This window comes from Xiphias gladius, chromosome 4 (genome assembly GCF_016859285.1).
Source record: "Xiphias gladius isolate SHS-SW01 ecotype Sanya breed wild chromosome 4, ASM1685928v1, whole genome shotgun sequence".
In the NCBI taxonomy this organism is placed as follows: Eukaryota; Metazoa; Chordata; class Actinopteri; order Istiophoriformes; family Xiphiidae; genus Xiphias; species Xiphias gladius.
This window is the reverse complement of record NC_053403.1, coordinates 17,203,665-17,228,744: the sequence shown is the minus strand read 5'-3', so window position 1 is coordinate 17,228,744 and position 25,080 is coordinate 17,203,665. Positions and strand designations below refer to the sequence as shown.

The 25,080-nt window shown below is 41.3% G+C and overlaps 2 protein-coding genes across 2 annotated transcripts; one reads left to right on the top strand and one right to left on the bottom strand.

Annotated features, from left to right (window-relative positions):
- Positions 1-269: 269 nt before the first annotated feature.
- On the top strand, positions 270-2,480 carry LOC120789142 (galectin-3-like). Its single transcript, XM_040125672.1, has 4 exons — positions 270-974; positions 1,074-1,162; positions 1,384-1,555; positions 2,322-2,480. The coding sequence occupies exons 1-4, from the start codon at positions 270-272 to the stop codon at positions 2,478-2,480; spliced, it is 1,125 nt and encodes a 374-aa protein (XP_039981606.1).
- Positions 2,481-4,107: 1,627 nt separating this feature from the next.
- On the bottom strand, positions 4,108-24,771 carry LOC120789068 (mitogen-activated protein kinase-binding protein 1-like). The gene is made up of 33 exons (XM_040125534.1): positions 24,670-24,771; positions 23,162-23,253; positions 21,190-21,252; positions 21,023-21,080; positions 19,621-19,791; positions 19,392-19,529; positions 18,459-18,641; positions 17,267-17,427; positions 16,874-17,063; positions 16,297-16,440; positions 15,991-16,178; positions 15,721-15,812; positions 15,482-15,607; positions 14,928-14,998; positions 13,770-13,891; positions 13,586-13,661; positions 13,385-13,496; positions 13,165-13,228; positions 12,708-12,818; positions 12,387-12,544; positions 12,115-12,152; positions 11,667-11,867; positions 11,412-11,551; positions 11,147-11,286; positions 10,098-10,289; positions 9,842-9,908; positions 8,563-8,691; positions 7,877-8,046; positions 7,055-7,681; positions 6,862-6,949; positions 6,481-6,569; positions 5,223-5,308; positions 4,108-4,419 (listed from the first exon to the last, which is right to left on the bottom strand). Exons 1-33 carry the CDS (start codon positions 24,769-24,771, stop codon positions 4,180-4,182), a joined length of 4,629 nt encoding a protein of 1,542 aa, XP_039981468.1. The 3' UTR covers positions 4,108-4,179.
- Between the last annotated feature and the right edge of the window lie 309 nt (positions 24,772-25,080).

Sequence of the window (25,080 nt, the reverse complement as noted above, 5' to 3'; positions counted from 1 at the left end):
CAATACTATAGTTTCGTCTTAGTTTGGTACGCCATGGCATTTCCATTTTCCTTTGTGATTTCTGACTAAGATCATCTTTTTGTCTCTGTAAAATCCTCTGAGACTTACTTATGATAAAAAAGCTGTAAAATAAATAAAAGTGCCCTTGATGTTGTTTTGACAGGCAGCATGGAAGTAAGTACCTCATCAAATTCCCAGCTCTCTACACTGGTAAGAATGACATAAATCATTGCAACTACTTTTCTCCCCATTTTTCCATCTAAATATAAATGCTTAAATGTTTGCTTATCTCAAATGTCCATGTTTGCAACTGCAAGTTGGTGTCCTCCATCCTTTCCACCCTCTCTCTTCCACGTATCTCCATCCTTGCCCCTGACCCTTCTCTCTCTCCTTCCTCCCCCTCTCCTCCTCCCTCTCAGCATTCTGATGCTCTCTGTGGCAGCTGCCCGTCCTCTGGCTCTGCCCCACAGGCTAACAGCCTTTGGCCCAGCCTGCAGCCATCTGGAGCTGGGTTCCCTGCATGGCCAGGACAGCCCACCCAGCCTGCACCATGCTGGACTGGCCAGCCAAACACGCCTTGCTGGCCCGGGACACAGCCAGCTCAGGTCTCTGTCCCTGCACCAATTGCAATTCCAGCCCCGGCACAAGCCATAACACCAGCTCCTGCACCAACCACAACCATAGTCCCAGCTCCAGCTCCAGGGCAGCCCTGCCAGCCTTGCTGGCCAGGTACCCAGTACCAGCTTCCACAGCCACCAGCTCCAATTCAAGTTCAGGTCCCTGCTCAAGTCCCAGCTTTAACTCCAGTCCCAGTCGCAGCGCCTGCTCCTTCTCCTGCTACCACCATCCGTCCAAATGTACCAGGGTGGCCTGCCCACCCTGGCTGGCCTTATAACCCAGGGCAGTCAGGATGGCCTGGACAGAATCCATCTATCATGCCTCCACACTGGCTTCCACCCACATCTGGACCTCTAGTAAGTCATATGCAAAGAATCTCACTTGCATGCATCTTACAATGCTGGGCGGTTGTCAGGTTGTTTTAATGGTCCCACTCTCACTGTTGTGCCATTTAGAGTGTGCCATACAACTTGAACCTAGCCCGCGGGGTGTATGACAAGATGATGATGACCATCTTGGGCCATGTGAAACCCAATGCTAAAATGTAAGCTTATTTACTGTATATGTACTTACAGTGTCTTCCTATGCCATTCTCTTTCCAATATATTAATTTTTCTCCATGATCTCTTACCTTATGTTGTTACATTTCAGTTAAATTCAACATATATACAAAATATCAAAATCTTAGGAGAAGGACAGACAAATTGTATGCAACAGAGACAATACAGTGTCAATGAAAGTCCAACCAGCTCTGGTCTCTCACAGGTTCACAGTGAACTTTCTGAGAGGCAATGACATTGCCTTTCACATCAACCCTCGCTTCAGTGAGGGGGGCAAACAGGTGGTGGTCCGTAACCACAAATTGGGCGAGCGCTGGGGTGCAGAAGAGAGGGACTTGAAGGGACCCTTCCCCTTCGCTCTTGGGAGCCCATTCGAGGTGAGTTTGAGAAAGAGGAATCTAATCACTTGGTGGCTTAAGGAACTGGGCTTAAAGATACTATGTGTAGCATTCGAACATCATAAAGCATTACCACATTAATTTGCTGGAAGTGTCAGCGTCTGCTGCTACTAATCCGCTATTGCTTTTCCACATAATGATATTTTAATTTTCATAAACAATTTAATTTTCATAAACAGAAGCTACTAATAACTTTAACCATTGTCCCATTTGTTTGTGGTAAGAATTTTATAATATGTTGATGTTTCAAAATTCTACACATGGTGCCTTTAACTGACTCCAGGTCACTTTCTCATGGTTAACGTCAGGATAACGTTTGGAAAAGATGGAAAGGGTTGGAAAGTCGTTTGTGCAAGCGAGTCCTAGATAAGGGAACTACTGTACTGCAGGGAGGCTCCTGGAGGTCAGTGGGGGTCTCGTGTTGCTCAATAACATCAATAACAATTATGCTTTACAGGCAACACCAAGAGGTGACTAATCCAAAGAGCTAATTCTGTCTTTGTGTCCAACAGTCCTCGCGTCCATGTTTACTGACAACCATAACTACTACAATATGTTTCTCTGCTATTGCACCTTAACTTTTAGTTCAAGTTTTCCTGGATTTTGCATCATAGAAATAGAAATCAGATTAATTGTACATTGTTATCCCTTTGTGGAATGCCAGTTAAAAGATTTGGCACTGCATGTATCATAGCTCGCAGTCTTGATGGGAGTACTACATTGTTGGTGATCTGCTCTGTTCCAGATGAAGATTCTGTGCACTCATGAGGCATTCAGGGTGGCAGTGAACAACATCCCGCTGTTTGAGTTCCGACACCGTGTCAGAGAGATCAACCAGATTGACAGAATCAACATCCTGCATGATGTCGTCCTCACCTATGTCAATGTGGAGACACTTCCATAGGAAACACATTGTTACTCATACAGTACATGCACCAACACATCAAGGACAGAGGCGTGATGCATGAGTGTGTTGTAAATGCAGTAGAGATGTATAAAAAGACACATATAGAAATTTGCCCACACACATACATATGCCCAGGCAATTTATACACTATGTTTTAGAAGCACTAAAGCATTTCCATTTTTATATCATGGTGCTTAAAGATTGAATAAGGGTTTTGGTATGTCATGTAATATTAATAATCACATGAGCTGAGCTCATTCTATAATGTGCCGCAACAAGTTGCTAAATATGCTAACCATTTAATATACATAAAACTTTTCTCTATAAAGATGCTTCTGCTATTTATTGTGTACAATATTTCCTATATTATTAAATTGCTACTAACAGAGAATAATACATGTATCAATATAGTCTGAAAACAATGAGGATCTACTATAGCTCAGTTCTCTTGGTTTCTGTTAACTGTTATGATTCTTAGATAAAATTGTCAGTCAGAAATAAATAATCAAAACCAACATCTCCACTGTTTATTTTTGTAAGAGAAATTAAAAGACAGTGCAGTACTTTGAAACTGTATGACAGTAACAGAAGAAAAATCTCTTTCGCAGAAATCTCAAATCCCAGGAGAACATTAAAACCAGCACTACGAAAACAAAAAGGTATTACTGTCTAATATACATTATGCAATAATAACTGCAAGTTATAGCTACTTTTGTGACAAGGGAGACACTAATGGCAGTAAAATATGAATTACATGGCTTACAGGGGTAGCTTAAATCTCAGTGGTTAACATCTTTCCAGGTCCTTCGTCTGATACTTACCTCTAACCTCATACCTCAATATAACCATTTCTATCCTCACACCCTAAGTTCACTTCTTACAAGTTCCCAATTACACATGCTCTCTCCATTGAAACCCTCTCTTTTTAAAACGTAAACACAACCATTTCTGTCCCACTAGCAGTGGGCCTGGGGATGGCACTGTCCTGTCCTGAAGTTAGTACTTTGGTCTGGATCAACATGTCTAGGCAAATGATCAGACTGAAAATTAGTATGGATATTAATGCCAGTGTTACGTGCTGTGATGCCACCCTTAAGAGACATTTTTGATTTTCATTCTAGGAGCCCTACTACTGGTAAGGATAATGGAGTAATGAAACCTGCAGCCTATATCGGATGCTATTTTACCAAAATGTTCTGCAATCACTATGCAATGACGTTATAGTGGGGGCTCGGCCACTATAAGGCAATCACTTAAATAGTGCCCAATACCACAGGATGACTTTTGTAGCCTAAATACAGTGATCACTCAACTATGGCTTTTCACTAGTTTTAAGATGGAACCTGTGCTCTTCATGTGACTTAATAATTGTTGTCCCTCTAGTGTCTCCTTTCATGACATTTTGTGATTCATTACGATTTTAAAAAAGTGGAAAACAGATAAAGACAAACTATGGCATCTTGAACAATAAGGCAACCTTTTTTAGTCATTCTTATTTCAGTGCATAATACTTTTTCAGTTTCTCTAAATATAATGACATCTCATCTGCTTCCATTCAATAAAGTTCAGTAAATAGAATTTCAAAAGATCTCTGTGCAAATAACAAGTGTGCAATTCACAGTGCTACTGGGTGTTCATGTGTCCGTGTGTCTGGCTCCTGTTAGCATATGTGCACAGAAAACATCAGTCTATCTCCTCAGGGCTTGGTATCTAGTCTCCTCTCCACAGACTTCAGGAGCAGCTCAGCGTACTGCTCCAGCAGAGCAAGGGCCTTCTCTCCCTCACCTTTGACCCCATGGTCCAATTGGGGCCCTTCACACTGTGAGGTGGGGTGAGGCAGAGAGTCCAGCTCAGTCTTAACTGTGAACAGGGCCTCGGACAGGATCCTGCTCATCTGCTGTTGATCTTCACTGGGCTGTTGGCCCCACTGTAGAACCTGGTTTAAATGAGCCCATACACGTATAAACCAGTCAGCCAAGCAGTGAGTGAGACAGACAGGTAGACAGATATACAGGCTGTTTACCATTGTGTTTGTCTTTTTCATCTGTTCATCAGATTGTAGATAAAACTCCATGTGTTCCACTGAAGCAGGTTTATGAAAAAACAGAATGTAAAAGCACTCAGATAGGGTTGCAACTAATGACTATTTTAACATCAATTAATCTGCCAGTTATTTTTTAGATTTATCAAATTATTTTTTTGTCTATAAAATAGTGAAACATTTCTGAAGCTGAGCTGATTAGTAGATTAATTGATCAAGAGAAATTAATTCAAACTATTTTGATAATCATTAAGGTAATTTTTCAAGCAAAAAAATTCTAAATATTTTCTGGCTGTAGTTTCTCAATTGTGAGGATTTTCTGCTTTTCTCTGTCTTCTATCACTGTAATTTGAATATCTTTGGGTTTTGGATTGTTGGTGGGACAAAACGAGTGATTTGAAGGCGTTACCTTGGACTTAGGAACTTTGTCCTAAGGTAACAAACAATGGACCTTAGGAAAAAAAGTTCCTAAGGTCATTGATGAATCAAGGAAATAATGGATGAGTAAATTGATCATGAAAATGTCTGTCAGATGCAGCCCTAAAGATGTCCATCACAGGACCGAAAGGCGTCTGCAGAGACTAAATGTGCAAAGCGGCATTCACAGAAGTAAAAGCATTCCCTTTTCCCTATCCTCCCCATCTCCTCTTGTTCTAATTTTCACACCCACATAGACATATAGACACACGCTCACTGACCGTAGTGTAGAGCATGATGGTTTTCCTCAGAGTGTTATGAAGCTCAGTAACAGCCTGCTTACAAGTTTCCAAGGTGATAGAGTGATCTGCACAGAGTAAGAGAGAGAGAGAATGACTCTTTCAAGTATAGCACCATATGTGGCAAATCAGAGTGTGCACACATACAGTACAGTATAGATAAAGTGCAGCAGGTGCACAGTAAATGCTGAGCAAAAGATTAAAGAGCTTTAAAAGAAAAAAAAACAAGAAAATCTTTGCAGCAGAAAAGAAACTGCAGAAAAAACACACGAGGAGGCTGCTCTACAAAGCCAGAGAACAGTAGCAGCAGTGTGAGCTGTGAAAATGAGAAAAAATTATTTCACAGTTTATATCCTCCAGTAAAACACAGTTGTAGGAAAAAATGTAGATTGGGCGTCACTTAATGGCTTTTATGGTTACTGTGTTTTCAAGTTTAAATGGAATCTGTTGCCTTTGTGAGGCAGTTATTCGCAAAACAGCAGGCAGAGAAGCCTGAAAAACAGGATGAAGAAGTTATTTTAATCATTCACCTCAGCATTGTAATTCTACTACATACCTCTATTTACTGAGTGAGCAATGTGGGGCAAATATCCAGTTAACTGAGGCTCTATATATCATAGCATAATGTTAAATAATAGGTAATTACTGTATTATCATCAAAGGGGAGCATTAATGTGAGCAAATTCCTCTGCATTCTCTCTGTTAGATTATGAGGTACAATATGCTGTGCACAAAGATTACAAACCTTTCCAAAGTTCTATCCTTTTAGGAAGCATGAATTTACTGATCAAATTTTATGGCAATCAGCCATTTAGTTTTTTGATATTCAAAGTATCAAGTTTCACGCCTGTTGCAAGAAATCTTGGTGTTTTGTTCAATAGTAAGTTACGTTTTGAGCAGCATACCACGATGCTTGCTCAATAATGTCTATATAATCTTAAAGCAAAATATGACATGCTTTAAGACCAAAGAGTTGGACTGAACAACAAGATGACATTAAAACAAACGGAAAGAGAGGATAATTAAAAAAATCATTGTCTCCCCTCATCTGTGGACTCACCCTTGTAATCACAGTACTGACAGCAGGAGGGCACCAAGACAGACGGAGGGACATGAGACACACAAGCAGACTGACAGACAGGCCGGAAGGCAGAAGATGAGCAGTGTGAAGAGATGCAGTGATGATGAGGAGGAGCGTCTGTGATGGACAGGTTAATAAAAGAGTTCTTGGGAGTCAGACCTGGCTGGGGGTCAGCACTCGATGTGTGGGCCTGTTCGGGCACCAGAGGGCACTCTTTAGCAATAACCACCTCTCCTGGCTCCTTGGCACTGGGAAGGAATGTCAGAAAAGTGTGTCAGTTACTGTATTATGCTAAATCTGACAAGTTAAATTAAAAAAGTAGAATTGAAACAACAAGCAAAATCCACGAAATTTGCTTAAATCTGCAAAACTCTCATGTATAAGGCAGTTAAATAAAGCTTAGCTGACCTTACTACTTCTTGTTCTTGGAGGTGATTTTAGTACAACTGTTGCCAAGAAATCTTTATAGCTGCTTGTAACTGTTAAAAACTTGCCAAAACATGGATTTAAGTGTTTAGTTAAAATGATGTAAAAATGTACCTCTCAGAAAATGAGCCTCTCCTCTGCTTCACTGGTAATGAACTTGGCAAAGAAAGATCCAAACTTAAAGACAGATGTCTACCTAGTGCTAAAAATAACAAGATAAACACAAAGCAACACACATAATTAGGGATTTAGTTTCTTAAGTATGTGTGTATATGGCACATCTACGGTGTAAGGTTGGCTGTCTAACCTTGTTTGTTTCCTGGAACATAACATCCAGGGTCTACTGTAGAACCCCTCGCCAGGCCACCAGACCAACTTGAGCTTGGTTTTACCTCCAGGCAGAGGCTGCGTCGAGGGCTGAGAGGTTGCTTCGGAAGCGGTATGCGAGAGGGTGGGATGTTCTGGATAAAAGAAGTGGGTGAAACTGTAGCTGTAAGATAGGGAGAAGCAGGGGAGGGACTGTTTGATAGAGAACACGATAAGATGGATGATGATGATGATGTTGAGACAGAAGATGGGAACGCAGTGACTGGAGATGAGGTGAGCAGTGGGGGCTCGACTTCCATCTCCCCAGATGACCTCCTGTCCTTGGAGAAGGAGGGGGAGCTATCTGGAGTACCCATCTGGATACCGTCCCCAAGAGAAGAGGACCGGCTGCTTTTGGCCATGGAGCTGGCTGTGGGGTTCATGTAGGAGTACTGGGGCTTGAGTTTGGGGCTCTCCCAAGGCAGGGGGGACTGGGGAGACTGTGGCGAGCCAGAGGATGGTGAAGAAAAGTGGAAGGACAGCCTTGGTATGTCACAATCCAAGAAAAGCTGCTGTGGTCTCTTACTTAACTCCTTTCGGTCACTAGACGGCACAGGGGAGCGAAGAGCTGAAGAGAGGAGGAAGTGGAGATTAATGTGACTTGTTTTGAAAAAAGAAAAGCACATTAATTATTTTGCATATTTCACAGTAGATGCTCATGCTCCTAATGGATCTAATGTACTTCTTTAAAAAAACTGACCCCATTATTACAGGAACAATAGCAAATATAGTAATAAATGAACTAAATGATGATGAAACGTACAGTCCGAGGCCAGGTTCTGGGTAGAGTGTGATTTCTTTAAACATGTCGTTCCGTCCAACAGCAGCGGAGCTTTGGACGGAGGGTTGGACATCCTCCACAGCTGGGACCCTGAAGTCTTCTTCTTTTGGGGTCCAAGGGTAGGAGTACAGTCCCTCTCTGGAGCATCTGCCCTGCGGAGATGCAACACCTCAACTTTAGGATCACTTCACACTCAATTACCAGTAGTCACAAAATGGCAAAAACAAGTCAAAGTAAATATATGTTGTGTTAATTCATGCTTTCATTTTCTTTTGTGTCTGTGCTTTATTTTAGTCATTTAGTCTAATTTTTTTGCATGTGCATAAATGTTGTAGTTGAGAGTTCAGTTTCTCCCTGCTTTTGTTTACCCCTATCCAGTCTGTAAGTAACACCATGATTGTGAAAAATGGACTGGTGGGAAACAGTTTTTAAACATTATAGCCTTGTGTGACCTCAGGAATGTCCACTGCATTCTTGCTCTGTGAACTTACCAATGTTTTAAAATCATTTATTTATACAAACAGAGTACCTTTTGTGCTTTTTGAACTTTTGCATTTATGATCCATTAATCCATGTCTGCCAAAGAGGCACTTGTCTAAAAATAAACCTATTGCAGCTCCTATTCTGTATTTCCTTCTTACTTTGGCCCTTCGATCCTGCCAGGGGACACGGGGGTCTTGTCTTTCATGTTTCTGCTCCGGCCATCTTCCATCAAGGGCCTCACTTTTGACACTGGGGGCTTAGTAGAGTGGCTGCCTTGTTCTTTTCCTTGCACTTCGGCAAATATAGGCACACCCCTAGACAGAGAGAAGCAGATGAGTAAAATACACAATGTAATCCCCTAAAGTATGTTAAAGGAATAGTTTGACAGTTTGGGAAATTCGCATATTTGCTTTCTAGCAGTGAGTGTGATAAGAAGATCGATACCCCCCTAATGTCTGTATGCTAAATATGAAGCTACATCCAGCAGCTTAATGTAGCACAAAGACTGGGAACAGGAAATAGCTAGTCTGGCTACTTGCTGCGCTCGACCAAGAAATAGTCCAGCGCATTAACCTCCGTGAACCACAGCATGTTGTCTTTTAGACAAGCAAAATATAACATGTTAAAGTGAGCTTTTGGACAGAGCCATGCTAGCTGTTCCCAGTCCTCGTGCTAAGCTTAGCTAAGCACTACATGTTTACTGTACAGACATAGGAGTGGCATTATATTATATTTACTGAAAATAAATCATATTGAAGGAATACTTGGACTGTTAGGAAGCAGGCCAGGAGTTAGATGAAGAGATTGATACCATTCTTGCGTCTGTATGCTAAATATGTAGTTGGATCCACATTGTACAAAAACCAAAATGTAAAAATAAAAATTGGCTTTTTTACGGGGTTTTATGTATTGGACAATTTTTTGGCCAGGAGCAGTTGCCAGACATTCAGGGCTAGTAGGCGGATTTTGATAGCTTTGAACAGAGCCAGGCTAGCTGTTTGTCCATGTTTCCAGTCTTTATGCCAAGCTAAGCAAACTGGCTGCTGGCTGTTACTTCACATTTACAGTACTGCACAGACATGAGAGTGGTTTTCTCATCTAACTCTCGGCAGGAATATGAATAAGAAAATTTCAAAAAAATGTGGAACTATGCCTTAAGTTAAACAGCATTTTACAGTTAAATGTCTAGCTGCAAATTCCATACTCGTTGTCACCCCTGTGGTCTTTCACCATGCACTGGAAATACAAAAAAAAAGGTAAAACGTTTCCAGGGCATCCAAGGATAAAAAATAATGTTCTCGCATAAAAATATTACTCAAAGAAACTTAAAAATGTCATTTTAAACTGACAGCTTGGCTAGATCAAGAGGGTACACAGATGGTTTAGCAGAGAAGTGTGCGTGAGTCCACATGGGTTTGTAATTATAGCTTTGACTCCACACTGGTCTGAAGTGGTCAGCAGTACCTGTTATTATGTCCTCTGGCCAGGAAGCGTGAAGACATACTGAGCCTTGGGACTCTGCTCTGCTCAGCTGTGGACAGACATCAGGCATTAGAAAGAAAAAAACAAAAAGGAAAATGGAGACAGCAGTAAAGAGAGAAGAAAACCACCCTGTGGCGGAGAGAAAAAGAATAGAAAATGAAAGCACAAGAGAAGCCACTAAACTAATCGATATTGTGTGTGTGTCTGTATTTGAATGTGTGTGTTTACCCTGTCGTACCTGTGCTGCAGCTCTCTGCCAGCGTCTCAAAGTTCTGCTTGAGGAAATCTTCTTGACTGCCGTCAGCAGTATCAGTCACTGTCCTCAAAGCCTCATCCATACTTGTCACTTCTGCCTTTTGCTCCTCTTCCTCCCTCTCTTCATTCTCCTCATCAGAGCTGTCTTGGCTCAGGGACTCCACATCTGCAGAATCTGAAAGCAAAAGGAAGAACAACTGAGAGGAAAAAAACCTTCAAAAACCTTCTTGACCTTGATACATCTACTGCATAGAACAGGTTCCAGATAATCCTTAACAAATGACCAGTCAGAACACTGGAGCTTATGTGGTAGTATTATCTGACATATTTCTGTCCGGTCTGAAATGGAAAAAAGTCCAGGCCTCTCTCTGCTCAAATCCCTCTCGGCAGGTATAAGCTTTACTGTATGTTGTAGAGATACCATGGCTTTCATGTGCTTTTCAGTCTTTCATTTTAAATCTTGCACTTGACACACTTTGAGAAGACATGTATAAGATGAGACAGAAATGTTGACACATAAAAATAAAGAAATACAGCATACAAATGTGACTTTGATATCTATTTAAAATTCCTTAGTCTTTTTAATCAAGCTCACTCTACTATTGCTCTGCCTGCAAGCTGTAGCAAGAAAATCCATCACTGAAAGCCACAATGTGTTGAAATCTTGTATGATTTTGGTATATTAAATGAATACATGTACAAAATTCCTTAAGTTATTTTGAGGGATTTTTTTCTGTTTGTAGAAAAATGGTGGCGTCCTAGTGAAATTTGTCCAATCCAGGTAGGGGGAGCAGCATGCACTGCTGTCTGCCAGTGTCTTTTCTGATACTGCCACTGGGGGATGCTAAACTCATAAATTTTCAAACTGTATGCATATAGAAGTGGCTTTAACTACCAATCCTCATTTTTTTAAAGTATTTTTTTTGTGTTTTTCATTCTAGCGAAGGTAAATTATTAAAGTGAATATGTCTAAACTGTACATTGCCTTAACTGTCTTCCTGCCATTTTGACTCTTATTGTTGTTGCCCTCACCATCCAGAACATGATCAAGGCTGGACTCCCTGCTGTGGTAGCCCAGGGAGCAAGCACTGTCTGGGCTGCGGCTGTCCTGACTCTCACTGCGGATACCTTGTCCTTGCGTCCTGCAGTGCTGCTCCTTCACCATGTAATCACTGACGTATGAAAAACAATGAGGGGCGCGGCAGAGAGGGAAACATTAAACCAAGAATAGAAAGGCACTTTTGTTCTCTTTCGCAGTCACTGTGATGAAAACTGTGTGGAGTAGACAGGGATTTACCTGTCCTGTAGACTTGTGTCGTCCTCATTCTCCTCGGGGTATAGCACAGCTCCATCAGTCCCTTTGATGCCCTTGGATGGGTTTGAGGACAGCCAGTCAGTGTGTGGCCAGGGCCGATGCCTCTTGGCTCTCTCCTCCAACTGCTGCGGAAATGAGCATAGGTGACTAGGTCTAGCATTGCAATTAAACACACATGGATCCATATGGATCTCTGCCTCTTTCTCTCTCTTAGACATCCTGTACATCTATGCATACCATGGGCTCCTGGAGGCTGGACGTGCTCTGTCTCTTACTATCATGAGGGGGGCAGTTTTGGTTTTTCTTGTGAGCAAACGTCTCCAGCTGCCTCAGGTCCAGCATGGATTTAACCATCAGCTCCAGAGAGCCCATACGATGAGACCAGCGCCTCCGAGGACGCTTAGCAGAGTCAGGGGTGACCAGGCTGATGACTCCGTGCTGTAAATGAGGGTTGGAGATTGTAAATTGTAAATTGAAACACTAAACCATGATTTTTTATTTTAAAAGATATGACTGAAAAATATACAGCAGTTCTAGAATTTACAATTGACAAATATTAAAAGTGTCAATTTCCCAATGAGGTTGTGTGATGTACTTTTTAGTCCCCTAACTTTTCCTGTGTATTTCAGAATGAAATTCATTTAAACTGATAACACTCTTTTTTACATTGAATATAACCACATACCTTTGATAGTTCCCAGTCCTGTCCTTCATCTGAGCCTCCTGTTGTATGAAACAGCACAATAATTAGAAGTTATAAAAAGAATTACAGATACAGATACCAATTTATTCCTGGATTGGATTTTTCAAATTCTGCTACACTCCACAAAGAGGGTAAAGTCGAAGTCACTGCAGCAGGGCAGATGCTCACAAACATGGTTGCTAGAGGACATTCCTCTGCTCTGATTAGAGTCAGCACTGTGTTTGTACTCTCATTCGGTTCAAATCAGACAGTACCTGTGTCCTCCTCTCCATGGCTGCTGTCAGAGGAAGTATTGGTTCTGCTGTCTTCTAGGTCGTGGGGGTCGGCGTTCTCTGCTCCATCCTCTCCCTCCTGCTCGTGGTCACTGTCTGAGGACAAACCACCCAGAGTGGGGGCGCTGTACACCTCCCGTCTGAAGTAACACAATCAGAGAGTCAGACAAAATACTGAGTGCTCTGGCAATCATTAAGTGTGAAGTGGGGACATTTTCTCCAGGCGGCTAATTTATGATCAGCACTAAATTTATGGAATGAATGTAACCAATGAAAGCTCTTGAAGGTGATAAGTTTCCTCACCTGAGACTGGAGGTCCTGCATGGTGGTGTGTTTGGGTTTTGTCGGAGTTGGCAGAGCCTCTCTCTCATGCTAATTGTCAGCTCTGGAGCCAGTCGCCAGACAAAGATACAGCTAGGAGATGAAAGCATTCAGGCATTAAAAATTCAGCATTTCATTTCAGCTTTACTATTGAGGAAACTGTCTGCAAACACATTTCCCCACTCATTTCCTCTTGCAGCAGAGGCTGAAGATGATTTCAGTTTGGGTGCTAGTCCCATCCTGGTTTTGATACAAATGCTATTTTAGTGCTGGGGGCGTAGCGCTGAAATTATTCATATTTGGATATCTATTTGTTCTTAGAGCTTTAATTTTAGATATAAAACAAATACTTGTTATTCTTTTCAGAAATATGACATTATAATGATAATTTAAATGCTGGATTTTCTAGGACACCTACACACACAAAAATGTCTCTCACCTGTCGCCTGACACAGAAATCAAATGCTTGCAGTCGTTGGTAAACTTCATCCCAGTGACAATCTCTGTAAACCAAAAAAGGTTGCTTAGTTACATTATTATCCCTGACAATGTTAGGAGGTAGATCATATTCCCTACTGCTATAAAAGTGTCATGTGCTCACTGCTCAGGTTGACTACATGAAGTATGTGTAGGTGAGGTGTAGTTGTGTGTTCTGTTACCAGAATGTCCAAACATTGTGGCGACACACTCCCCAGTGTAAAAGTCAAAGATGCTGATGTTTTTATCGGAACAGCTTGTGGCGACATATTGACCCGAAGGATCGATTTGTACCTGCCAGAGAACATACAAAAGCATTCTATTCTTTATGAACTGTATACATACAGTAAGAAGAGAATGTCTGAAAAATGAAAAAACTTTACCTTGAGCAGACTTCCATCTTCACTCAGTGATCCTTTGTAAAGTTTCTTCTGTTTGCCACTGCTGATGTTAAAAATCCTGCAGTAAGAAGGAAAGAAAACCTCAAAAAAAGATTCATATCCAGGTGCTAATCTCCTTGTCCTACAAAAATACATATATGGTAAATGCATCTAGAGGCATCTGCACCTGATGCAGCGGTCTTGGCAGCCGACAGCAGCATACTTGCAAGTGGGGTCTACACCCATGTCATACAGTGTGGTCTTCCTCACCATGTGGTGAGAACGCCTGAACTCTGTTCCTCTGTCAGTCTGCAGAACAAAAAGAAGAACTGTCAGGTCTGTGCTTCGTGGAATGAAAATGCTTGGCAAAGACCCAGTGTGAGTTAAAATAAGTCATATTTTTTTTAAAGTTTAAGCCAGATAATCATTGTTTATGCATCCAATCATACAGACATAATACATAAAAATACTATTATACTATTATGGTTCATTAGGAATTGGAATTGAATTGAAATGACGAGAAAGCGTGAAAAAATAGCATAGAAGATGCTCATTTACGTTTTGCAGAGAGCACAGACCTGTCACAACAAGTTTCTAAAATGAATACTCCATAAATGTCTGGATGCTGAGGAGAAGCTGTGCTCAAGACTAACAAGCAACTCCTTATTGTGCTCAACAAAACCTAATATTCTGAGTCACTGTAGTGGCCTGAATTGTGTCTTAAGTTTAAGAAGAACGTTGTAGCTTATGCAAGTCGGGCCAAACAGAAAACTGCCCCAGTAACCCAGAAGTAAATCTAGAGGAAAGAATGCAGAATGATGTCTCCTTAATTGCTTTAGTTATACAACTTGTACTCCAAATGTTCCCTTTGTGGTACATGCTGTAGAGTTGCATTCACAAACAGAAGCTAAGTAGGTTGAGGTACTACTTTGCTGCACAGTGAGTCCTCGGTGGGAGGAGTTAATGTAGACTTTTTAGTCGAAAGCAAGGAAGCAGCAAATTGCTGAACCAAGATTAGCTCCTCACTGTGCAAGAGAAGCTATATATATATATATATATATATATATATGTTTGTGTGTGTGTGTGTGTGTGTGTGTGTGTGTGTGTGTGTGTGTGTGTGTGTGTTTGTATTTAAATTTTAGCATAATATTTAGTATATACAGTATATATAGTATTTCTTGTTTAGATATGTGAGAGATGATTTTTAGTTAGTGCATTGATGTTTTTATTCTCACCTACACAGATATTCTACAACAGATTCTACAACAGATTCCACCTGTGACAAGGTACATGTCCGATAAAAGGTGGGATCTGACGGACTGAATCTTGCTCAGATGTGTCTCACCTTGTGTGCAGTGCGGAAATATATGCTCTTGTCTGCCCCACAGCTGATCATCCTCACCTTGTTGTCATTGGCTGAGAAACAAAAAAACATTTATTGCAGATTACTTTTTTGAACGTGTTTTTCTTTTTAAAATTCTTGCATTATGCCTCCAGGCATCACAGAAATCCTGCTATCCTCCATCGGACCCCTATCACTACCCCTATCACTAAAAATGTGCAATCCAAGGAAAAATCCAGCGACATAGGAGATTGGCTTCAAAAATCATCGACTAAATTGATCCAAATTGAAAATCAGAGGCAGTAATTGATGGACATATGTTACCTGTGAGAGACAAAACAAAGTGCAAAAAATAAAAAAGTACATAACAAAAAGGGCTTTCCTCATAGCAAACAAAGCTCCACCTGGCTACACATGTACAGCTGTCATCTATTATATAAACAAGCAGAGCTGCAAGTGAAATAAAAGAGGGACTTTGTGTGGGACTGAGTGGAGATGAAAGCAAGGATTAACAAATGATTAGCTGTCAGATGTTGACAGTGTCTCAAGTGGCTCACCAGCAAAGCGGACAGCTGTTATGGCTGAAGAGTGCTCGTCGAGTGTCTGTACCAGACCGTAGTCATCCTCAGCATCCAACACATGGATCAGACGGTCCCTGCTAGCTGTGGCCAGCAGCTTCAGACCTGACAATAATAATATTATTCAAGCATATATCGTATACACAGCCAATGCAAGAATACTCTACAAGCATGCCATAACTATGTTCAGTAGCACAGTCACATATGCACACACTGACCTGTTTCTGGGTTACTGTACTCAAGGCAGAGTATCTCAGCATCATGGGCCTCCACTTTCAGGATCTCCTCCATGCTGCTGATGTCATGAACCCTGGAGAAGACACATACAGACATTTTTTTGGGGATGGAGGCCAGCTAAAGCACTTTTGCTTTGAGATGACTGACAGTTGAGATCATTTTGAAAGTTAATTGTCAGTCACTATCAGGCAGTCCTATGAATCTAACTCTCTGAATAGTCCACTGTCTAAATTTGAGACTTCATGTCCTACCTCAGCATCCCGTTGCGATCTCCAGATGCCAGGTGTTTGCCGTCTGGACTGACACAGATGGTCCTGATGCCTGTCCTGCTTTCTGTTGTCTGTCCATCCCCTGATTTATCAGCATTCACATTTGTCATACATTCTGGATCCACTAATGCACCAGTGTTTCCGTCTATGTAGATTATATTCAAGAGGTCCTGCAAAGCAATGATGGATACAGAAGTAACTCACCATAGGGAGAATACTTTAATTACAAAATGTCAGCATTTTCTTTTGTACAACATGAGGACATACATATGTGGATGCCAAACTTACACTGCTGAGGATATTCTGAAAATGAACATGAGTTTGAGACCGGTCCTCCATGTGCCACACTCTGATGGTATTATCAGCTGAGCAACTGAGAAATGCGCCCGATGACAAACCCGTGCCCATTTCCCCAGGAACATCTGGGAACACCTGAGGAAGTACGAGAGAGAAGATGGATAGGTGGGGATTCATAGAATAAAAAAATTACAGGAGGCTAAACAGTTAACAGGACTTGTAAAATTCCAGTGCTGTTATATACATTTACATTCACAATGGAGCATTATCATGAACTGTAATAATGCAATTTTACTAAAAAGTATGCATTGCCTTTTATTGCCTATTATTAGCAAGTTAAAACTGTCAAATAAATTCAAAACAACAAAATATACTAAAAATATCCATTGTTGTGTCCCAAACTGGTCGGGAGTTCAGTGGGGTAATGATCAATCCCCCAGTGTCCCCTGAATCAGTAATCTAATCACTGGCCAACATCCAAACTAGTGAGCCAGGGGCTGTTTGAAACACACCGCATGTGTCACAGTTCCGAAAGAGCTGTGTCTTTCACTTCCTCCTGTGTGTTTACCTCCAGGTCCCAGACACAAGCCGCATGGAATAGGGCAGAGTGCACCTTCCCCACTCTGCTGACATCTCTCACATCCCACACATACAGACTGTGGTCATTATACACACAGGTGAGGCAGTGGCTGATGGGGTCATAGGTAACAGCAATGGCAGCTGGGTAACGGTCATCTGCTTTGGTGGAAAATAGGTGGCTGATGGGACAAAGGATGGAATACATGTTTAAAAGATCATGGTATAACAGCAACAGATGTTTTCTTAAAAATAGTAATACGTTTTAACTCTAGATTCCTGACAAATAAAAAAAGAGACAGGAAGCACTATAAATAGAGAGCATTTGATCCGGCAGTGGATCACTGCCAGGGAAAGGCTGTGTTACTCCTGAGCTATTCCTCACCTGGCCTCAGTAATGTCCGAGACGTCAGTGCCAAGGGGGTGAGGTCGTGGCAGCCTGCAGACAAAGTGCAGGTCGACGGGACTGAAGGCTCGCACCATTCCATCAGCGCAGCCACAGAAGATCATATCCTCCGACAGAGACAGAGACTGGGCCACGCTCGTCTACAATACAGTACGATATACAACAGGCACATCAGCTCATTCCACAGCTCTGTAAGTTAAAGATAACCCTTGTGGAGCAGGGAAATCTGCCCATAATAATGAAATGGTAAACACAAACATGGGTAAACTGAGACCTACAGTAACAATAAGCAGTGTGTGGAATAATAAATTGCAGTTTCAGGAAAAATGTCCATGTATATCACAAGAAATCCTACTCATATTCATTTAAGCCCAAACAAAAAGACAAATTTGATCCCTACAAAAAACATATTACAATTTAGTTTAGGTGACTCCATGGGAGTCCTGCCCGCGGCAATAATAAAGGTTACAGGGGAGCACATCCCATACTTGTCCTTGTTGCTAATCTCTCTTTGATCCTCGGACAGAAGGCAGGAGCCGGAGCCACACACCTTCATCTTCACCTCTTGATTAAACGCCACAGCTGGACACCGACTATAAGCATTAATGATTGTACAGTGCTCAGAACCAAAGTGTGGATACATAACTATACTGTAGATTTAATACGGGTAAAGGTATATTAGACGAGAGAAATTAATGATGTAGACACCTACTGAAACAATAAAGAACACAATGCTTTCACAATGTTTCATGAAAACCAGCAGCCTCAATGCCAACTGGTTTTTTTGTTTGTTTTTTTGAAGATAAAAACTTAACCAACTACAAGTAGTACTAAAGCAAAGAGAAAGTTGCATCCTACATGATTTTTACATACTTTCTTTTAAAAAAACATCAACAACATTTGGGAAGTGCGCTTATTTTCTTTTGTTGCAGAGAGTTACATCAGAGGATTATACCAAATAGTGATTTTTTAAATGCTGAAACACATCGATTCATCGCAACCAGGCCAGTGTTGTGTATCAGCTAAAATAGTTTAGTTAATGGATGCAGGGACAATCAATATCATTCCATAACTTTAATATGAGTGACAAAGCCGTGGTCTTTAAAGCAGTAATAGCCAAACCGCACAAATGACCCCATTGTTGCTGTTGGACACATCCCCTGTCACTCACCCGTAGGTCCACCCACTTGTCCAGCATCCTCTTGCTGTTAAACTCACACAGCAGACCAGAGGAGGTTATGCAGAAAGTGGAGTCAGACTTAGAACCCCGCCCACAGGCCACATCACAGAAAAAGTTGTTCCTCAGCTCTCCCAGCAGGCCCGAGCGGCCCAGCAGAGGGACAGGAGCACTGGCCTGAATACCACAGAGGGATGAGGGTTAGCTGATAAAGCTCACACCGTAGTGGTTAAAACAGAACACTGGTTATATTCACACTTAGAACTCAGTTATTTCTCTGTCTGTTCTCATTGCATCCCTATCTTTTTGAAATGTGTGCACATGTGTAACTGTCAGATTTTCCTTTTTCTATGTTACTTTTAAAATTACAATTTCTTGGTTTGAAAATTAGGTCTAAAACTTAAAAAGAAAGGCCATATGACAAGCCATCATTTTCACATTTAAATTTGTGATTTATATTATTAAATTATTTTCCATTTCTTTATTTGAATGTCAGCGATTACGCCCTCAGCATTTGTGAAATTGTGAAGACAACTGTGTGAAGGTCACAGTTGTGAAGACACTCAGCTCGGGAACAATGAAGCAGCAATGAAACAGGAACTGTGACAAAAACAAACTCTCAGTTTACTGTGATGATTTTTCTAGCTTGGTTAATTTTCCACGCAATGAAATGTTTCCACACTGTGAAAAAGTATTTGGCAGAAAAAGGATTCTTCGGAAGGCAGTAGAACAACTCCAACTGGAAGCAGTACTAAAGCAAAGGAAAGGCTGCAACCTACACCACACGACAGGCATAAACACACACATAAAACACCAACGTGATGCTTTATGGACGGAGAAAACCAGACCAGCATTATATAGCCCAAAGGGAGACATTTCTCCAATACAGTGGTTATAAAAGACCACATGGATATGTTATTTCAATACCTTGCTGGCCTTGCAGTGATCCAGATACCAGAACTTGACATGTCTGTTTCCCACAGTTACAAAGTAGGAGCTGTCCTCGGAGAAAGACACACCCGTCACCTTACTGGATACCTTGTTGGCTGCTACAACAACATCTTTCTGCAAGAGAACAAAATCAACTATAAATGTAAAAATTATAGCCATGGTAAGAGGAGCTGGCTGTGGGCTAAAACTCCAGAGGGACAAGTACCTTCCACGCCCAGACGTTGACCAACATGTCATGTTGGTTTCCCACGCTGACAATGTATTTGCTGTTGGGGGAGAAAGCCACACATGAGACGCCATATTTGTGCTGCTGGAGCTCCGCCACCTGTCTTCGCTCTGCCACGTTCCACAGTCTCACCGCTGGTAGGTGACCGCTCTGGTGAAAAAGGAAGGAGGGATGTGGAGGAGGAGAAAGTGAGAGTTAATAGTTGATTATCATTAAAGAAGGGGCTCATTTTTTGGTATCTATTCTTTAAATCCACTGGAGCAGGCTACAAACAGTAGTCACCTGTCACTCCGGTCTACCCAGCTCTCTAAGAGATTATCCGCTTAAGTCTTATGACCTCTGCTCGCTGTGTACAGTTACTTGTCCCTCGACCTGCTCACATTATTCTCCCGTCAGGGATCAAAAGGTCAGCAGGCTATTTGTGTAGTGTCTTTTTTTTTTTAATACAGTGGCATGACCTCTCAAAGGTCAGGGTTAAAAGGTGAGAAGTGAAAATGGAATACATTCACTTAAAGACAGAGCAGCATCCAAAAGAGGCGGACAGAAAGAAGATATACAGTACATGTCTGCTGTCAGAAACTTTGCTCCTCTTTCAAGGCTTACAGGAAATCTTCTTACAGTGCTGTGATGCTAGCAGCTTTGATCACACAAACAAAGCAGTTAGAAAGAGAACCACAATAATTCTGGTAGATGAATATAATATGAACATTTGCGTTGGAAATTAACTGGTAAATGTGTATTTTCATGACTTCGAATACTTATGGTGTGAGTCCACAAAATTTGGCATTTGGTTTCTTTTAAATGGAGGCAGCCTGTCCTCGTTGTATTTGTTCTTTTGAACTTTGCTCTCTGCCGTCATTGCAACTACTGCGTGCTCATGTACTTATGCAGAGATGTCTTTCATCAGCTTTGATTGGCTGGGAGGGGATTAAAACAGTGTTTCGTGTTGCCACACATGCTGTAAGTACAACACAGCAAGTCAAGATGCTTGACTGACAAGACACATTACTCTGTGACATGAGACAACTTGAGAAAAACAGTGAGGGTATTATAGCCTGTAAACACAGGAGACTACATTATCACCATTAACTAATTGCCACATTGCAAAAGGCCTTCATCCTGCTTATACGTTGGATGACTGCAGCTTGGAAGGATCTAATTAGTTAAAATAGCGTGGTAAAGTGGTACGAATCTATCGTAAACATTAATCCTACAGTAATATTAACCTGATGAAGGAAAATAAAAGAATGGAAGTAAGTGAGAGTTTGAACAGTGCTATGACCAAATGCAAAGAGAAATGAGGCAAAATGTTCAATTTCTCTGAGCGCAAAATAACCACAGAGCCAAAGAACAAGGCTGATTGACAAGTAATAAGACTCACCTCTCCTGTGACCAAGTACTTGCCGTCAGGGGAGAAAGACAGAGCCGTGATGGTCTTTCTGTGACAGAGACAGACAGCTCAGTATGACTCATGTTCTGGTTGACTGGGAGTTTTAACAGTTTAATGTTGTCCTGTTTAAATGCAGACTGTATTTGTGTACCACTCACCTTGAAGTGTTGATGATGTGGTGCTGTCTGTTCTTTTTGGGGTTCAGCAAGACTACCACACATCTACATAAGGAAGGGCAAAAATATAATAATCCACATTGATATTTGAATTGGAACAGGTCTCGAAAACTCTATGTGACTCTATGTATATATTCCTTGTACTGAGGTAAGAGTTTAGTTTAAGTGGAAATTTTTAATTTGCCAATGTTCAAGTTTTTTTATATTTATTTAGTCAAGGTGTTTGCAAGAAATGCAAACACTTTCCACAGCTGAGTGGGAAAATAACATGTTTTTCAAGTTAACAAATAAATAATGAACAAATAATCTAATTTCACAGTGCGTACTTGTGGCATAGTTTATAGCACCAATGCTTACTGATTATACACTATGACCTTAAAAACATTTAAACTCTGATGTAACACAGGAATCCATATAGCATTAATCTTACATCCGCCTAACTTTACTAATCTCTGTTCCTCTGTAATTACACTTTATTCTGTGACCTGTTTAAGTTTTTTTCAGAGGATTAAGGTTTGATATACAACAACACTGCACGCATGCATGAATTTACTCCTCTGGGGATAGATTTTAAGATATATTTCTTACATATAAAGTGTGCTGAGGTTAACCAGTATTACCAACACTGCTACAAAGGTGGCCCATACAAGGTTAAATGTCACCTACAAGCATTTCTGAACTTTAAAGCAAATTCTCATGAGATAACTTAGCCTCAAACATCAGGCACATCATTAGAAATCAATGAAATACAATTTCGCCACTGGCGGTAGCTTCAAATTTACAGAGAGGCATGAGAGTGGAGTCCAAGTCCAAGTCACGTTCCCAAAATGTCAAACTAACATTCTAAAAAAATCGTGACAAAACATGGCAAAGAGAAAAAATCTCTCATTTGCACTAAATGTGACATTACGCACCTTTGTATCAGTGTTTGCGCTCGTGATTTGAATGCTTCAAAGTGAAAGTCCTGTCCTGCTTCAAGTAGTGCTCTTATTATTTTGCCAACCCTGTGTAATTCCTCCACTTCTTATGTACTTTTTCTTTTCCGTATTCAAATAACTAAATTTTTTCCTGTTAACAAAACTTCCTCTTTGCATGCTGCTCAAGCACCTGTCACTAAACTAGTTCTTTAGCTCCGGGAAAGTGCATTCCTGGTAACACAGCTTGTACAGATTTAAACTGAGACGGCAGTTGGATTGCCAGACTGCAATCTGGGAAGTATCAGGCTTGCCAAAATCACAATCAGAACCAGACTCACACACACACTCACACACACACACACAAACACACAGAAAAACACACATATGTCCATAAGTGCCATGTCTGCACACATAGATGATGCTTTCTCTCTCTCAGATGCACAGTCACAAACATACTCTCCATGACACAACAATAATGTAAACAACTATAATTCTTCTCTTTTTTCAGCCATTGACCTTCTTAGTATTAATACAACTTTTTCGGAAGATTTGAGAGCAACAAAAAAGGGGCTCAGTGCACTTCTTCGGCCCTGCTTTTGCACCTGGGGGTGCAGCAGCTCTGGGGGCCCCGAGCATGGCCACTGTAGATCTACAGAAAATCATCCAACCTGCAGCTCACGTCTCTCTCTTTTCATTCTGCACTGAGCAACTTAACATAGCCATCTCACTGTTTGCACAGAAACATTAATACTACACGGAGCTATCTACATCAGTTTATCACCGAGAGTCAAAGGAAGCCTCCCTGAGGATAGGATAGTAAAAAGCTGTGGAGTTTCTCTGACGAGAAAGCCCGCAGATCTCTCCTCCTCAGTTCCTCTGAGATAGCACAGAGATAACACACACACAGAAATTTGCACACTAAATGTCTGTGTGAGGTAGATATGATAAGGAAGCTGTGCATGCATGGAGCGTTGATAAGTCAAAGGTCAGATGTTTAGATAACAATACATAAATAGTCTCTCTCTCTCTGTTCTTACCCAGCAGGGTAGGCCACGAGTCCAGATCGGGGGTCACAGGTCAGACCACTGTTTCCTGAAGCTGTGATGCCCAGAACCTTCTCCAGAGTCACCTGTAGAGACACAAAGCGGGGATGCCACTTGGCTCAACCATTTCCTTTTTTTTTTGGAGGATTTCATCCAAGTTACAAGTAAAAGTAGAGCTGGTCGACGGAGGGATAAATGCAGAACTCAGACCAGCAGTGATGTAACTAAGCTCCCTCATCAGTGAATCAAAGACAGAAATAGATTTTTGTTGTGTGGTTACAACATGTGAAGCCGACAGGCTAAATGTGTCCTCTTTAAGTCAAATAGCATAAAGTGGTTTTATCCCTGAAACGCTGACTTTCCTGTCACTTGATTATCTCCCTGGAATGTGATGATTCTGACTTGTGATAGTGGCCAGATCTAAAATAACATTGATTTGTTAAAAACTTTGGATTTGTTCAATACCTACTTTTTTTTCTCCATGATAAACAAATAGATATCTTGCCCTGACAAGATTCACATGCAGCAGGGGGCAACTCCTTGATTCCAGATTGCAGCTTGAAACTAAAATATATAAAAATGTTTTTTCTCATTTCTCTTTGGGGTAGTTAAGAGATGTAAAAACAAACAAAAAAAAGGATGTAAAAGGCTTAACTATGCAATTAGACAGAAGATATGATAGCTGGCTTGGCAAGTAATGCTGTCTGTCTTGGGATTTATAAAGCAGCTGTTAAGATCACCGATGAGTCTGGAGGAACATATGAATGTACCCGAGTCTAATGTGTCCTACTAACACATATGTGATAATAATAGCCAACAATAAAAAGCACAATCAGACAATGTCAGACAAGCAATCAGAGCCACAGTCAAACTATTGTAAGTTTAAAGTTTCTCAGTAGTCTCATCTAATAAAGCTACATTTTTTTTCCTGGGCACCACTTTCTAATAAGACACCTTTTATTAAGATTTATTAGTCATAACTGATGGATTTCTTAGTGGATAATAAATCATTTACCAGTCATAACAGATCAGTTATAAGCCATTACTAAGAGCAAATTTTGGGTTGCCAGGTTTGTGAAAAATCCCTTTTGCTACTGTTTATACATTCTGTTTGGCAATAATGCAGTTCGAAATGTTAGTAATCATTAATAATTGCTTGATAAAGTTGTAAATAAATAGATTTTTGGTCCAAACTGTTCAATCACACAAAGAAATGTTTCACAAACTGGCCACACAAAGGTGGTTCTGTTTAATGGCTTATAACTATATAGCATAAAGCATTACTAGAGGATTTTTTAACCATTAATAAGGCCATTAGTTATAACTTAGAAATTTTATTACGGAGGCCTTATTAGAAAGTGGTACCTTTTCCTCCACAGTAGCAATTTACAGTGCAGCTGTTTAGGTATACTGTTACACCCAGAATTTTCTATACCTAATACTCTATTTCCCCCAGAAACTAAGTCTCTTACACTTTTAAAGGGAGACAGATGGATACATACCTTGCCGGTGAGGTTCTCTCTCCTGTTCTTCCTTTGCTTGGTCGAGGGCGAACGCAGCAAATTCCTGATGCGACTTTTAATCGTGAATCCATCGCCTGGCATTTTGCTCGCAGCGCCCCGCTGCCCGTGCGCACGCAGGCTGGAGAGGGACTGGACGAGCGCCTGCAACGCACCACCACGCGAGACCAACCGTGGAGCTTTACTGAGCCGGACAGTTCCGCCGCCGCCGCCGCCTGGACATGTAGACGCTAATCCTCTGAGGGGGTTTAACTGGCCTCTTCTACCCGCGGGGGTGGCCGCCTGTCGCTTTACGCCGCGCACGTCTCCTCCGCGGCTTCTCGCCACTTGTGTGGGACCGGCGCCGTCTCTGTCTCAGCGCTGCGTCTTGCAGTGACGAGGAGAGAAAAGCCG